Source organism: Anser brachyrhynchus, assembly GCF_964034855.1.
Source record: "Anser brachyrhynchus genome assembly, chromosome: 19".
Taxonomy (NCBI): domain Eukaryota; kingdom Metazoa; phylum Chordata; class Aves; order Anseriformes; family Anatidae; genus Anser; species Anser brachyrhynchus.
The window spans coordinates 6,718,632-6,734,270 of record NC_137712.1 but is presented as its reverse complement, the minus strand read 5'-3'; the positions used below and the strand labels follow the sequence as shown (position 1 = coordinate 6,734,270).

Sequence of the window (15,639 nt, the reverse complement as noted above, 5' to 3'; positions counted from 1 at the left end):
TAAGTTTGCTCTGCTGTAAAAATGCCTGCAGATGTTGAGAATCAGCTACTCAGCATCTCTGTAGACTTCTGCCTTGTGATGCTTTCAGAAAGGGTTTAAATGCAGATGAAAAACTGCTCTGAAATATGGCCGCAGTTTACGCTCAGCCTTCATACAGCATTACAGCAACACCGTCTGGCTCTGCAGCCAAACCCTACTGCAGTATCAGTTTAAAGTCTGCCGTGGCCTCTCTCAGGCATCCCAATGCAATGCTGGTCATTCTTACATCAAAACTGCTTCACATACAAAAAGCGAGTCCTAGCATAGTAAGACAGGATCCCCGCAATTCTCCTCTTTGGTATGGAAGCATTAACTCTTCACCCTTCAACACAGCTGCAAAAACACAACCTAGAGCCATAAGAAACAGGAAAGGGAGTGTTAAAGGGGACCCTTGAGGCAATAAATTATTAAAATAGTATTTTCACCCCCAGAGACTTGAGTTCAATTCCTGTTTCAGTCACAAGTAAGGAACTGGGTTTATTCCAAACCTCATTTCATATAATTTTTTGTTCATTATGGCTGCAGTACAAGTATTTTAACAGAGCTTATAGTATGGGGGACATAAGCCCTGATTTTTAGAAGGGGAAGGCCAACATTTTACAATGCAGGCCTTACAGAAGCTTTGGAATTCTTTATGCTTCTCCTGGAACACTTAGGGAAGCAGTAACCTTTAAAGAAAGATTCCCCCAAGCATCCCTGTTAGAAACGGATGTTTTCAATACAAAAATCTGCACTGCTCTTATGTTAGCCTAACCACTGCGTCCAGGCCTCTGAGGAAAACCACACAAGTCACAAGATTTGCAGAAAAGTGGCAGAAGTTGGCAAGTTTGCTTGCAGTCAGCAAGACAGTTGGAGAAGCTTGCATAACGCCTGCTTCCAACAGGCCTCCCAAAGCGTGTTGTGCTGAACTGCAAGAAGCGACCGAGCAGGCTCCGAAACACCACCTTGCTTCCATTTGGTCCTGGCTGCTTCTACCAGGGCTGTTGAGAGCATCGAACACTGCAGAGATCTGAGACGCTGTTAGATTTCAGGCTCAGGGCTCCTTCTTCCTGTATCGTGTCTTGAAGGGAAGAAAAGCAGTTATCTGTTATAGTCAACACCAGCCCGGGAGCTGTGACAAGCCTGAAGGTCATGCAGGAAACAACCATCAGCAACTTTATTGTTGCCTTCATCCATCTATACAAGAGCCTAAGGAAATTACTGGGCTGCTTTAGATTTGATTTTTGATAAAGCATTCACTAACAGGACTTTGACAACAAAGTTTGGACACAAGTACAAAGTATAAATGAGTCACCTGGCATAACTGCTTAATTATCTAGCACGAAGTTGTGCTCTGGGCTGCCAGTCACGATGTTTCGATGCACGCTCTCACCCGCTCCTCAGTAAACACCGAAGTGTTGTCTCAGCCCTCTCTTCACAGCCACCCCAGTATTTATAGCAGCTAGTCCTGAGTAAGACACCCAATTTTCATGACTAAACTCCATCAGATCACACAAAGTAAGCATGATCCATGCTTTAGAAGGACCATAAATAAACATAAATAAAGACAAACAGCATTTTGGAGCTTTTCAGAATGAGGCTTGCTTGCAGACTAACCTGCTAGGGGCCTGAGCAGCCACCTGTGAGCTTAAACGCACCAGGCACAAAGCCCTGGGCTCATTCCTCTCCAAAGCCCATGCTCAATACCCATCCCTGCCCTACCCAGACAGGCGGCTGGGTTCGGTTCAGGTCAGTGGGCAGGAAATTACACAAAAGGAGCTAAGGTCCGTGCTGCAGCAGGTGTGCAAACAGCAGCTCCAAGAAGTTCACAACCTACGCAGCTCTCTCCATGCATCTCAGTCTACACTCAAAAACTCGAGTGCTACCACCCCATCTAGAGCAGCCTCTTGTTCTCCAGCGCTTTCCAAGAAATCCCCAGCTCCTCACACCCAGTAAGTGGCCTCTGCCAGCAGCACCAGTCCCAGTTTCCCGAATCTAAGCAACCTGTGGTTCAATACCAGTTGGCAAGCGAGGCTGCAGGAGCAGCTAAGGCCCCTGGCACAGCACCGCTGTACGGACGGCAGGTCTTCCAGAGGGCTCAGGCAGGTATCGCTGCACACCCCTGCAGAGCTTCCATTTACTGTTAAGAAAAACAGCTCTTTATTTCTTGTGGTTGACCTTTTCTAGGTGTCATTTCAAGCGTCTGTTAACGATAAGCATACATGACATGGCAGAGACCTACAGCCTCACCTTCCTGCAGGAAGGTGCAATAAGTGAACCACACGAGAACCTCGGCTCGGAGCTGAGAGCAGGACTCCGACCCCACGGCCAGCCAGGCCTGCCTGTCAGGCAGCGTGCCTTGAGCTTCCCTGCTCAGTCAGGATGTGCAAAACCAGGTCTGAAATCGGGAAAAATTCGGTTCAGGTACAGTGAGAAACGAGCCCAGCAGTGGGCTATTTCCCCACCATGCATGACAGGATTTTTTATTTTGGCAGATTTAGTTTTAGCTCTCCTCCCAGCCAGCAGTGCTCTGACTCATATGGTTACACATTTGAGAGTCCAAGAAGGAAAGTATTACACCCAAAGGTTTTTTTTAGTGGCATATTAAGAAAAAAGGGTTGCTGTTCATACTGCCAGTAAGTTCCTTTTCAGGGATGCTGCCACCTCAAAACCAGTTTTGCACTGGGCATATAGGCCGATCACCGTGTGCTTCTAGGTGACCGCCTGCCACCCTTCAGTCAGACTTCTGGTTTTGCCGCTCAGATGCGCTGCCGAAAACAGAAATCCGAGTATTGGCTCACGCGGGTGGAGCACTCACGGGTTTGCATCTGTCTAACAAACTTGCTGCTCAATAACAAGGCTCATGCCTGCAGCTAGTAAACAACAAGAGCTACGTTTCCTTGATTAACTTAAACTAAGTTATCAACTTCTGCTTCCCCTCAAAAAGGGTTTTCTTACAGGTCCGAAGAAATCCTCCCTCCAGATTTTTTACTCACGCTTGGACTGCCAGGCTCAAACCTGAAGTATGAAGCAGGAACGTTCGGGAATTCACCCGATCAGGAAGGGGACCAGCTTCCTGCCTTAGAATAACATTTTCAGAGGCTGCCTCAGACGTGAGGCGCCTCAGACAGACTCCCACACCTTCTATTTCAGCCTGGCGGAGTTCTGCCTACTCACGGCATCTGGGGAAGGTGGGTTCAAGGACTTCACGTGGCATCCCCAGCTAGGTATTGAACTATGGCTTCTGAAAACAATCAGTAGTCTTTAAAAATAGAAGCTTGTCGTCATAGTATTTGGGGTTCTCTCTTTTTTTTTTTTTTTTTTAAACTGTGTGAAAAGTTTAAGCATGTCAAGTTTTGGAAAAGAATAACAGCTTTAGCATATAGCAATGCTTTTGGGAGCTTCTGCCTTCTTTCCCCCACTGGTTTTGCAGACCCTTAACAGCCCTGTGCCACAGCATACTGTTTATAGAGCACGCACAAAAACACCTCTTACCTATTTCAAGGCACAGTAAGGACTAATTATGCTCAGGATGCCACAAGATTCCCAACATGAAGGTTATCATGGTAACAAGGAAAAGCCCACTCTAGCAGAGAAGGCATCCTCCCAGCCTGCTAGCTCCCAGGTGACAAACGCCAGCCGCGATAAGGCGACCTGTCACTTTCACACACCAGCAGGTCCGCACAAGCCCCACCTCGCACGATACCGAGCATCACCTCCCGAGTCAGTGGCACAGCTGGTTTCCTTTCCCTGTGCAAACTCTGGCATGACCCAAGACGTGCCATAAGGAGCTCTTTTCCTAGTGAATCTAAGGCTTGTGGCAGTTACCAGAAGCATGAGATCATCACTAAAGAGTTAAGCTGAAGAATACAGTCAGACAGCAAGATCTGCAGAGAACATCTAGCTGCTGCAGGAAGCAGAAAATACATTAGCCTTGTATTCACTTGAGCCAACCCCTGTAAGATTAACACAATAGTCAGAGGATAAACACAGGCAGACACGGCTGCACCTACAAACACTGAGATTCATGCATTTTGTTTTTCTTCCTACAGCCACTCATGTTATGTTTAAACTTAATTATACATGCCCTTCTAATTATCCTCCCCCCACAAGTGTTTGCTAGGAGCTACATAGATTTTTCTTAAGTTAAAACAATTTATCTTGTGGTTGATTGAAACACTACTCATTTCCTCCAGTGTTCCACACCTTTTTTTCCTTCCCCAATTAATCCAGGATGAAGAGAGGTATTTTCTTCACTAAAGACCACAGGTTTGCTGCCATTTGAAGGATTATTATTTGGCCTATTATTTGGCCATGATACATGTCCCTAAACAGCAGGGCCCTACTCCTGGCTCTTGGATCATCCTCTACAACCCCAAATAAGTCATTTCCCAAGCACTGTCTGTATCTTTAACTTGCAAATACATAACAGCATTTGGCCAGCTCATAGATATATTTATAATTAGAGACCCTTAATTGCTGGGTGAGTCTCTCTACCAGCACTCTGGGCATGTAAATGTATCTCAAAGCAGAACACAAAAAGACATTTAAGGGCCCATTTTGTGGCTAGAGAAGATTAAGTCAGTGAGTGCATCTTCTTGTTTAAATTACCTGCTGCTAAAGTACTGCATTGATGCTCAGCACTACCCAGTACAGTAGACATCCTTGATCTATATGCAACAAAGCTATGATTTTTAGATTAAATCCCTCAGTTCTCTTACACAACACTCAAGCTCACAAAGCAAGTACTGCAGGAGAAGACTGAGCAAATTAAAAGCTTCAGGATTATTGACAAAACTGGTTTCCTGCAGTACCTGGACCGGCCAGGTATCTGCATCTCTGTAGGCATCCCCGTAGGATCTTTCACTTCTGGGTAGCTGTTAAATACTGCTGTTGACCTCTGAAGGTATTTTGTTCAAGAAGCTTCCCACAGCAAAGCCAAGTACATGTTATCAAAGAATGCATGCCCTCATCATATCATTTGAGTGGAAGTATTTCTCTACATGGCTGAGGAGGGTTGAAACATGAAGATACTAAGCTGTTCCTCAAAATTAAACCAGAAGCCAAACTAAAATCTGTGGCTTCATGATCTAGCTTTGTATTTTCATTATGTGACACAGCAAAACAAAGACAGTTGTAGCATGTTGCCTTGCCCTGTCTTGTTTTGTCAAAGCAGCCACTGTAGCGCAAGTACCAACCTTAATAGGTATTTATCTTTACTACTTCCACAGACATTGCAGTGCTGCATTTCCCCTGCTTTTTTACCCATGTTAGTGCATACTACAGAACACCATTTTATTGCTGAAATCTGTTTGCTAGGAGAGATGGGGCTAGCTCAACACAACCGAGTTTTACGTCCATACTTGCCTCCAGTTTCCTTCTAGGCAATTTACAAACATCAGCTAATTCAGCATGTACCATCAGAGCCTGGTGACAGCCTGCTAAGTATATCTATTTGGTTTGGAATATAGAAGTTCACAAGACAGGAGGATGCTTTTGAGGCTAGTGCTCAAGTCTGGGATCAAATAAACACCAATTCAGTTCCTGCAGCTTTGGCACAGCTTAGCTCCCTTGATCAGAAGCACGATGGTTTCACCTCCATTCAAGTCCTTCCACCTACTGTTCCCAGCTCTTAGTCATCCCCTTCTCAGCAGCCCCCTTAGGCCATCTGTTCTCCAGAAGTCAGAGGTGCCTTGTTTTCTCCATGAAGAGCAATGCAGCTGTCCTAACGGGGCTGAGCAGCATGCTGCCTTGGATCAGCCAACGAGAACACAAGGCACGGACATTTATGCAGCCATCTGAACACAGTCCAGTGCTTTCAGTTCTTCCCACTTGTAAAGCCCAGATAACAGTAATACTTCCACAAATCCAAAGATTTATGTAACAGTGGCTTGACATCTCAGGGTTTTAAAAAGGCTCCTAGTCATGATTTATTTTCACATAGCAAAATAAGAGTAGCACGAACATGGATGATCTTACAAACAGCTTTGTGAGCTTTCTTATATTTCCCCCCTTCTCAGTCCTTTTGTCTCAAGTCATACTAGCAAATACGACTAGTTCTTTTTTAATTAAACCAATTTTGCTGGTAGTAGTACCAACTTTAAGACCACCTAATGTAAGAAAGGTGGCAGCAGGGAGGTAGCAACACCTTAAGTGTGGACTAAATGACCCCCTGAGGTCCCTTCCAAGCCGAATTAGCCTGTGAGCCTATAACCACAGCAGCAGGAAATGCCTAGAGCTGACCAGATTAACCTTCCTTCCAGTTCTGAGGCCCAGGATAAACCAGTCTATGAAGAGATGGGTCACCTGTCTGGTTTCAACACAGCTTCTCTTGTCTCTTCAGTGATTTTAACACCATCAGCCGGCATCCTAGTCACCATGCTGAGTCCTCGGCAGCAAAAGCACACATAGCTGCCTCATCGACATCTGGTCTTATAAATACAGGCTCTGCACTGTTGGATAATCTGTTAACAGCAGAATAAATGACACTGAAAGAGTAATTAGCAGCAACTAGGAAGCCTTTGCGTTCAGGAGGAAAAAAATATTTGTTTGGTAAGATACACAAGTAAACACTGATTGCAGTCAGCAATCTTCTGTGCTTCAAGGTTTGCAGTGTGCGTGGGACTTGGTGCTACTGCAAGATGCCAGCAGCAGCCCTAGGCTGAACCCTGCAAAGCCAAAGGCAAGGTCAGACACAGGGTATAAGCATGCTGTCCTGCCACGTGAACATGGCTTGGTGACAATTTGGAACAAGTCCCATAGGTACGAGCAGCCCTGGCAGGGCCTCCAGCCCCTCTGAAGTGCCCGCACCAAGCACATCAGTCGGTACGACTGCATCAGCGTTTGTTCTCGCACAAATTTCCATCCACTCAAGCTCATCAGCACCCGCATTCGCTGCGCGGTGAGCAGCTGCCACACCACCATCCCGGGATCCAGCTGGAGCAGCGACATATGCCATGTCCACACCGCAGCCGTGGCTGTATTTGGTCACAGTGGGGCTACACAGTTTGCCTTATGCCTACTCAGCCAAGAAAACAGCCCCTATGACGATTACATGGAGGAGCCATGCTTATTCTAGATACTATTTCATAGCTTCTTATCATGGTTTTCAATACCTACACAAAAAGATGAGGCAATACACTACAGCAGGGCCCCAACATTATTTTAACAAGATTGGGTTCTGCAGTAATACATGCATTCGTTCTGTGGAAAGAGGGCTCATGTTACTAGTCTCTAAACTAGACAGCTCTCAAGGGTATCAAATGGAGAAAGACTTCTTCCCTTTGACACGTTTTCCATTTCCACTCCAGTTATTTCCTCTAACTGCTTTTCTACAGACAGCTTCACTCAGGCCTCTCAGCTCCTGCTCAGGGGACCCACCATTATTTCGTTTTCTAAAAGCCACAGCACCATGCACACTGCTGCAGAGACAACTGATGGTGCACAGTGAGGTCACAAGTTCTCCCAGGAATCATCCAAAAAGGCAGAAAACGAGAAAACAATTGAACTCGTTTGATCTCCAACAGGCAGACAGACTCCCCAGTTCTCAACTGGTACCAGTGGAGATGCACCAAGGATTAAGATATCCCCTTGTGTTTGCTCAGAGGGAAAGAAAGGGGCAGTATACCCCGATCCACCAACTATCCTCCGACAAACCCTGCGCTGGCCCAACAGCCATACATTACACATTACGCCACTGCAGCACTGATTGCACAGATCCTCCAAAAGGGATTTACAAGGTTAGGCTGCCAGCACTTAGAAAGCATGAAAACAGCCGAGCCAACAGGTGAATGTTTTGCTTACATATTCCAGGGGACTTCTTTTCCCCTTCTTAGTAAGCCTTGGCACTGTAAGTCTTTAACTTTGATCATGGGAAACGTTATTTTCTGGGTCTGTGGATAAAAAAAAGTGGATCGTGGCTGATGACCAGAGGCTCAGCAGAATGTGTTCGTGCAGTGTCCTTCCCTTGGCGTGAATCCTGGGATGCCTAGGGGATAGTGCATGGATTGTTGGAAGTGGGCTAGAAAGGTTTCTAAATCCTCTAGATGTATACCTGTATTTTTTAAGAAGTCTTACTCCAATGGTACTTTCTTTAAACCAGATACAATCCCGGACCTTCTCCCCAGAGCATGCACTTCGCTCACTGCTCAAGGCAGAGGTCCAGAATTCGGGGTGCTCACAGCTAAACAAGCCATCCATACACGCTGCAGACCCTGCCAGCAGTAGGAAACCATTACAGGCCATTCTGTATTGCACAGATTACATCAGAGGAAAAACAAATGGGGGGAGAGGGAACGACATCCCTGAGATGTTGTCATAAATGCAGTTTTCTGAAAAAGAAAAGCCCACGCAAGCACCTGACCAGGTATCGCAGCGCTTGCTGCTTTTCAGACTAGGCAACAGCAACCCACACGCTGCTCACAGCGTGAAAAAATACCTTGATAACCAGACCTGCGAGCCGCTGAACGCAATTAATTAACGAGGCCAGACACGAGCTGCCGAACAACCCCCTCCCCAGGTGCTGCGTGTCTACACGGAGCAGCAAACGGGCTGCGGATCACAAACGCGAAGGTCACACGAAGGGAAGGCACCGCTACGTCGCCTGCCACAAAATGGTAGCACCAGCAATCCGAGGGCAGGGGAGAGAGAGAACCCTGGATCCCCCCGGCCTCCCTGACACGGCACCCAGCAGGGCGGGAAGCAGGGCTGGGGGTTCAACCGGAGCAGCCCCCGGCCCCTAACTGCAACCACACGGGGGGGACCCCGAACCCCACTCGGAGGCGGGGGGGATGCTCCTGCCGGCTCGGGGGGCCCCCACAGAGGAGATAACCCCCCACACACCGGAGGTAGCCCCCCCGCACCTCGCACCGCAGTGCCCCGGCGCTCTGCAGCGCTGCTCACACGCAGCCCCCCCCAGCACTGCGCTGCCCGTGCATTGCATCGCACCGCCCGTGCGCCCCACGGCGCTGCCCCCTGCAGCCCCCTCAGCTCCTCCATCCCCCCGCATCCCCTCACGGCCTCTGCGACCCCCTGCAAGCCCCCCCAGCCTCTCTGCTTCCCCCCCCCGCACCCTTTCTCCTCACGACCCTCGCGGCTCTGCCCTCGCCCCCCCCCGCAGCCCGGGACGCCCCCCCCCCAGGGACCCCCCACCACCACCACCTCACCTCCCGACGAAATTCTCCAGCACCGAGCTCTTGCCGGCGCTCTGCCCCCCCACCACGGCGATCTGCGGCAGGTCGAGGTTGGCGTTCTGCCCGATGGCGGCGAAGGCGTCCTGCAGCCGGTTGACCAGCGGGATGAGGTCCTCCATCCCGCGGTTCCCCATGGCTGCGGCGTGGCACCGGCACCCCCCGAGCTCACACCGCTGCTGTCACCGCCTCCTCCTCCTCCTCTCGCCTTCACCGGCGAGCTCGAGCCCGGCCCTCACCGCCCGGCCGCTGGGCACCGGCACCAGCCCTCGCCCCGCTCGACGCTGCCCGGGCTCGGCTCGGCTCAGCCCCGCCGCGCCTGCACGGAGCCCCGAGCCGCCGCCAGGGGGCCTTAAGGGCGGCAGGAGCCGCGCCGGAGCCTGGGAGTTGTAGTTCGCTACCTCAGGGGTCCGCCCGGTGGCAGAGACCCCCCCCCCGGTGTCGTTCACCCGCCCACCGTCGCCGTCCACCCTTGGCAGGCTCCGGGTGACGGCCGAAAGTGCGGCGGGGAGGAGTGGAAGAAGGGCTCGGGGCTGTGTGGTGCCCTGGTGCGGTTCAGCTGGGCACCTGTGTGGTGCATCAGGTACCTGCCCGTGGGCCTGTCCGGCTCAGCCGCCATCTCTGTGTAGTTCAGTCACTGTGTATGCACTGTGCAGTCAGTGTCCTGTCACGATTTGGTCAGTACGTGCGTATGGTTTGGTTCCTGCACCTGTACAGTTTGGTCTCACAGGTGATAAAGGTGTGCAGCTGGTCAATGCGCACTGGGGATGGGGAAGGGGTTGTGTCAGGATGGCACTTGTGGAATTGCCAGAATACACAAAATACTCGATACGATTCAACTAGAGACTTATAAAAACACTTGTGCATTTCTGCTGCTTGATCCTCATTGAAACATGGATGAAAAACAGATTTCTGTTTACTGCTGCAACAGAGTAGGTATTACTGTTGCTCCTGTCCTTGTTTTACACAACTGCAAACAAGTGATTCATTTCACGCATTTAGATTTTCATTTTTAAAAAGTCACTCATCTGCAATAAAGAGAAACTGATTTTAGGCTTTTCAAAGGGTTGCTTTTTTATAAAAATATGAGGTGAGGCCATATTTGATTTGAAGCCGTAGCAGGGAAAACAAGCATTCAGAAAAGAAACTGATGGCTAGCAGTGACTCAGGAGAATGCTGCATTTCAAACACCTCTCAGTTCGTGCTACCCAGTACTCCTGTTCACAGCTTAGAGACAGCTGGGGGTGGTGGGGGAAAGGAATAACAAAAAACTGCAACAGATTTTGAGCTGTATGTTTTGTTTTAAACAGTAACTTTTTATTCGTAAGGCTTCTGAGCTAAATTTCACAGATGTCCGTCAAATTTAATCTGTACAGAAATACCTACCAGGGTGAACAGAGAAACTGGAACAGCCACGCTTGATCGTGAATTTGCCTCACTGTGTCATGGAAGATGCCCAAGGAAAATGCTTCAAGAAGATCATCAGTATGCAGGTAAGACAGCTGAAGGAAGGGAAGAGAACAGATCTGCTCCATCTGTATAGGTAATGTTATTGTAGGCCATACGTGGGTTGTTTTGGGGGCTGTTGATGCTATTTTTTCCTCCCAGCAAATCTCAAGAAACAAGCTTAAGAAACTCAATTGATGCTGTGGACAAATGTCTTTGAGCAGATGCTCCAAGGTATTCTGATCACTTACGTTGAAGGACCCTAAAAAAAGAACATTGCTTTTCCTTCAAAAGTTGATAGCTACTCTTTGCTAGAGGTCACCACAAAAAGAGCAAAGAACATCAGAGACTTAAAGAATAACATCACCTTCTTCCCTGGGTCAGAGCTAACGTTCAGAGTACTTCACACCAAAGGATCTTTGAAGCTTTATCTGAAGAACTATGAGAAGAAAATTGTTCTTTTCTTAGACGTTGGCATAGCCTGAAATTCACCCACACAGGTCCAAATTCAATACAGAGAAAAGAGCTACCCAACTACATCACTGCAATAATATCTCATAGTATAACAGCTGTGCTAATAAGCCTTAATGGCCCTGACCAGCTTCACCTGATGCCTCTCCCCACATCTGTGGGCTTAAGAGCTCTATTTAAACTCAGCCCGGAGTTACGGCTGCTTGGCTCAATTATGGAGGAGTGTTGTTTTCTAGCCCAGTCATAGTCTTTGGTGCCTGTAGAGCTGTTGGATTCTGGTTTCAATTTGGAGGTTGGCTTCTTAGCTTGTTATTAGTTATGCCCTGTTACTGTAAACCTACCTGGAAATCACTAGACCTAGTTTTAATGTCAGCCTGCAAGCTGGTTTCCTAATTTGCCCTTTTATGTGTCTCATCATGATGCTGTGTTCTTTAACTGGGACTCTTTGTTGAGCCTGGCTGTTGTGTTCATCTGTCCTGCTTGTCCCCCCCTTTGAGTGTTGTAGGACTGGGCACTAGTAGGCAAGGCCCTCGCCCTGTCACCTACATGTTTCATCCCCTGGTTTCTGTTCCTTTGGGGAACAGCCTTGTTCTTGCTGCCCCCTGGCATCAACATTTACTGCTTAGATAGTGCTCATAGGGACTTGACTTTGCTCCCTTCCTTGCACCCACTCCTATGAATCCACACCTGCTTTTAATGCTTCCATTAAAGCAACTATATGTGACTGTAACAACTGACATTTCTGTTAACAATAAAAACATCAAACTGCAAATACAGTGTTTCACTCCCTGCTTAGTGTTCAAAGCAGTTATTTTGTTCTCAGTGATCCCACTCCAGCACAGAAATAATCATTCTGTATTATACCACTAGAAGAAAAATCTAAAGATTAAATTAATGCATTTGTTTTGCAAAAGGTTTGTGACAGAATATTGACAGCACAGTAGGTCAACAGCTGATATTTGAGACTACAGGGAAAAAATAGGGTTAATGTTGCTGGTTAAGGAGCTGGTACAGCTGAAAGGCTCGTGTATGACTTCTTTGCAGGTATTTTTCAAGTATTTTTTTCCCCCCCATGAAACTAAAACAAATCTGGGGAAATATGTGGGCCTATCATCTAGGAGTCCTTCGTCTAATTAACTGAGGCCTCAAAGTCCATGGGAGGGATATTAGGGAGCTAAAAGGGTGTTCTCCAAGTAGACAAGAAAGGGGGAAGGGAGAAAAGTGATAAAATTCTGTAGAAATATTGGCAAGCTTCACACATTTCTCAGCAGATCACTATTAGTGGAACACTGTAAGAGGGACAAAACACATTCAAGTCTCCAGTTTTGCAGTTGCACTCGGAGGCAAGTGAGGACACAGTATACGCCTGCAGCATTACTCCTACAAGAATTCATTAATATCATGGAGTCTACCTAAGCATTTCTGCAGCGATTGTAATCATACAGCCCAGACAGACCCAAACAGCACTGAAAGCAGCGAAGCTTGATTTTTAAGAAGCTTTAGATACCTACACCTCCCATTGATGAAAACAAGAACTGCAGGCTCTTAGAATCCCCCTCCTAAAACCTTCCATTTTCTCTCCTGCAAGAAACTGAGTTGTAAGGATGTTAGTAGCAAACGGGCCTTTTGATTCTGTTATACCTCCTCCCTATGACTTAGGCAGCAGCATGTAGGAGCTATAGGAGAAAAACAACTATGTGATCATCCTTCAGGGGAAATACTGAAGAATAGCAATGTCTGTGAAATAAAAAGGAATTTTCCAAACTGGAGCACACAGAAAAAGCTATTTCTACCTTAGAAAAATCCATGACATCAGCAAAGAAAAACGAAGATAATTTTTTCTACAGGTATAATAAGTATTTCTGGCCATACATTGATATGAATTCCTAAAAATGGACATAGTCATAGTTGTATGTTTCTACGTATTGCTATAAACATAAAGGCAATTGTGTATTGATTTTTGTTGCCTCATGCAAACAGAACTCCCAGTTCAGTTATCATAATGAGACATATTCACATGAGTGATGGATTTTGTCCTTCATTCCTTGCCCTTGCAAAAGTAACACATCTAGTCCTCAGAGAAAGGGAAAATCATGAAATACAATTAGTTTGATTCTGCTAGTCACCTGCAAACTGTTTCTCAGAGATACAGACGTCACACGGTTTCTGTTGACTCCAGGTAGAGCTATGAATGTTCGGAACCCTTCATGGTGGTTCATGAGGTGGATGGTCCTTTGTTTCCTAAGTGGTGGTTCTTTAGGTTCCTAAGAAATGTTTATAAATAGAGGTAAGAATATAAATTAAATGCTCAAAAGTAGGGGTAAGAATATAAGTTATAAAAAGGATTGGGGATAGGATTGTTGCTCTGTGTATCAGTATAGAGTATACTATATAGCCAATGAATAGTTAAAAAGCTTAATTAGAACTAACTTCTTAAATTGTTTCTCTATAGGCAGTTTTATAATTTGTATAAATTTTTAAAGTATTTTATAGGTACTTAAATGCTACTATAGCAGTGACGATACTATAGTAGCATCATTGGTCTGTTGTGGTATCAGTTCTTAAAGAAAGTTTCTCTAATGCTCCTATTGGTTAGAAGAAGCTATCTGAAAGAAGAATAGCCTTTAATTTTGTGATTTTCAAATAGTTTTTCCTTGCAGCACAGAATAGTGAAATACTTTTACCTTCTGGAACAGGAAATTTGCTAAACTGGACTGAGAATCCCTCAAAAAGAGTATAAGATTATTGGAAAGGATTATCTTTAATGCAGCTCCCCAGGAGCCAGAATATACATAAGAAGCTGAACGTTATAGTTCATTAGAAGAAGGATCTGGACATAGATGTGAGTTTAAATTAATATTTTAAGAGCAGCAAAGCTGAGTTCTCAGCTTTCCACATACAGTGAGATAAATGCAAAATAGTTCCTGGAATATATTTTATCTTTTGGGACTGAAAGTTGCTGGTAGAAGCGGATTAGCCATGTAGTGAAATTGTGGTAAAAGTAGTATCTTAGTTTATACCTTGTGGGCCTGCCCTGCCAATCAAGAAATATTAGGAATAGGTTTCTAGAGCAGTAAAACGAAGAGTGGGTGCAAATATCTCACAGATTATCTTGCTTTGAAATATTTTCTGCTATTGCTTTCACACGTGTGAATGTAGTCTTCCTACAGATAAAATAGACGTGGAAAACAGTGTAACTCCAGTAACTAATACCAGCCTTTGAGGGCAGACCTGGTGAAACTTGACATTGTTACCCATTCTTTCAACAGATAGCCCCCAAAAGCAGGATGAAAAAAAAAAGAGTACTTTGTAGCTCCATATGTTTTTTTTTTCTCCAAGGAGTTTGGGAGGTTTAGAGACACTGAAGTGAGAACTAGAATATATCCTAGTGAAATGGATGAGTAATAACGCCCTCCTTGCGGATTTGAGAGGAAGTTGTGGGCACCAGAGTTTCTTGGTACTCTTATAGGCACTGAGAAACTGAGACTGCTATTGAAAATCTGAGTGTGCACAGCTTCACTAAAGGTTGCATAGCAAGTCTTGGAACTAAAATTAAAACATACATCTGCACCATCCAGTTATGTTCTGTAAACTAGAAATGTCTGGTTATCTGCAGGCCCGATCTGGTCCCTGGAACAAAATCATATAGCCCAGCAAAAACTTGTCTGACTGTGTAATGCAATCCAGCTCCTGAAGAAAAAGCTTTCCTATGGTCTGTCCCCTTATTTGCCAAGAAATTTCATAACCCTGATCTAATTGTATAGAGGTGTAATGCAGGTTGCCTTATAGTGATGATCCAAAAACTCATGTTAGTCTCTTTATTGAAGAGTACTTTCTGGGTCATTTTCCTGGCTTGATCTTTTGATTCTCATAATGCTGTTTGATTTACTCCCATTGTCAATGAGATAACCTTTGAGTAACCATCCCTGGCCCTAGGATACCTAGGTTTCTGTGCCTTGAAGGGATTTAGTAATAACATTGTTCTCTTTATTGTAGAACTAAGTTTTTAAGGTTCCATGTATTCACGCATAAAGATATGTGTTTACCAATGTATCCCAAACATTTAGCAGCAAGTTGCTTAATAGCTGAAAGGGAGATGTTCCTCACAGGAGGGGAAAAAAACAACTTGATTTTCAGTAGTTGAGAGGTCTATCGTGTACCAAAAAATGTAAATTTATATGTAGCAATGCTCACTGAAGATCAACAGTACCCTTTAGGCTGTCAACTTAAGACATACTGTTTTGTAGCCTGTAATAAAGGAAAGAAAGAATCCTAACCCAATTTCCTGCATTGTTAACTTGCATCTATGTATCTTCAAACTGAGCAGCAGGATTAACTGAATGTAGAACTTTCTCTTCTGGATTCGGTTAAGCAATCTCTAGCAGGTATGATGTTTACATCTGGCACGTAAAGGCATTTCTGAAGATCAACGTATGGAGTATGGGACTAAATCAACATTCAGATTTGTGTCCAGTGCGGTAGTATGTGCATCGAATGGTAGACTTATTGTTTATAA

At 45.8% G+C, this 15,639-nt stretch overlaps 1 protein-coding gene and 1 long non-coding RNA gene across 33 annotated transcripts in view; one reads left to right on the top strand and one right to left on the bottom strand.

Moving 5' to 3' along the window:
* DNM1 (dynamin 1) overlaps positions 1-9,531 on the bottom strand; it is a 69,334-nt gene extending 59,803 nt beyond the window's left edge. For 21 of the 32 annotated variants that reach the window (XR_013941005.1, XR_013941006.1, XR_013941007.1 and 18 more), the window contains exon 1: positions 9,183-9,529. Coding sequence is in view for 19 of the 32 variants with exons in the window: in XM_080562421.1 (XP_080418547.1) it covers positions 9,183-9,343 (161 nt within the window). In the remaining 13 variants the exon portion in view is untranslated. Of the gene's footprint in view, positions 1-9,182 lie in introns of all 32 variants that reach the window. The other 11 variants (XR_013940999.1, XR_013941000.1, XR_013941001.1 and 8 more) reach the window with 1 other exon arrangement.
* A 160-nt stretch (positions 9,532-9,691) lies between these two features.
* On the top strand, positions 9,692-10,951 carry LOC308180553. Its single transcript, XR_013941012.1, has 3 exons — positions 9,692-9,789; positions 10,583-10,699; positions 10,815-10,951. It is a non-coding gene; the product is annotated as an uncharacterized lncRNA (long non-coding RNA).
* The last annotated feature ends 4,688 nt before the right edge of the window (positions 10,952-15,639 follow it).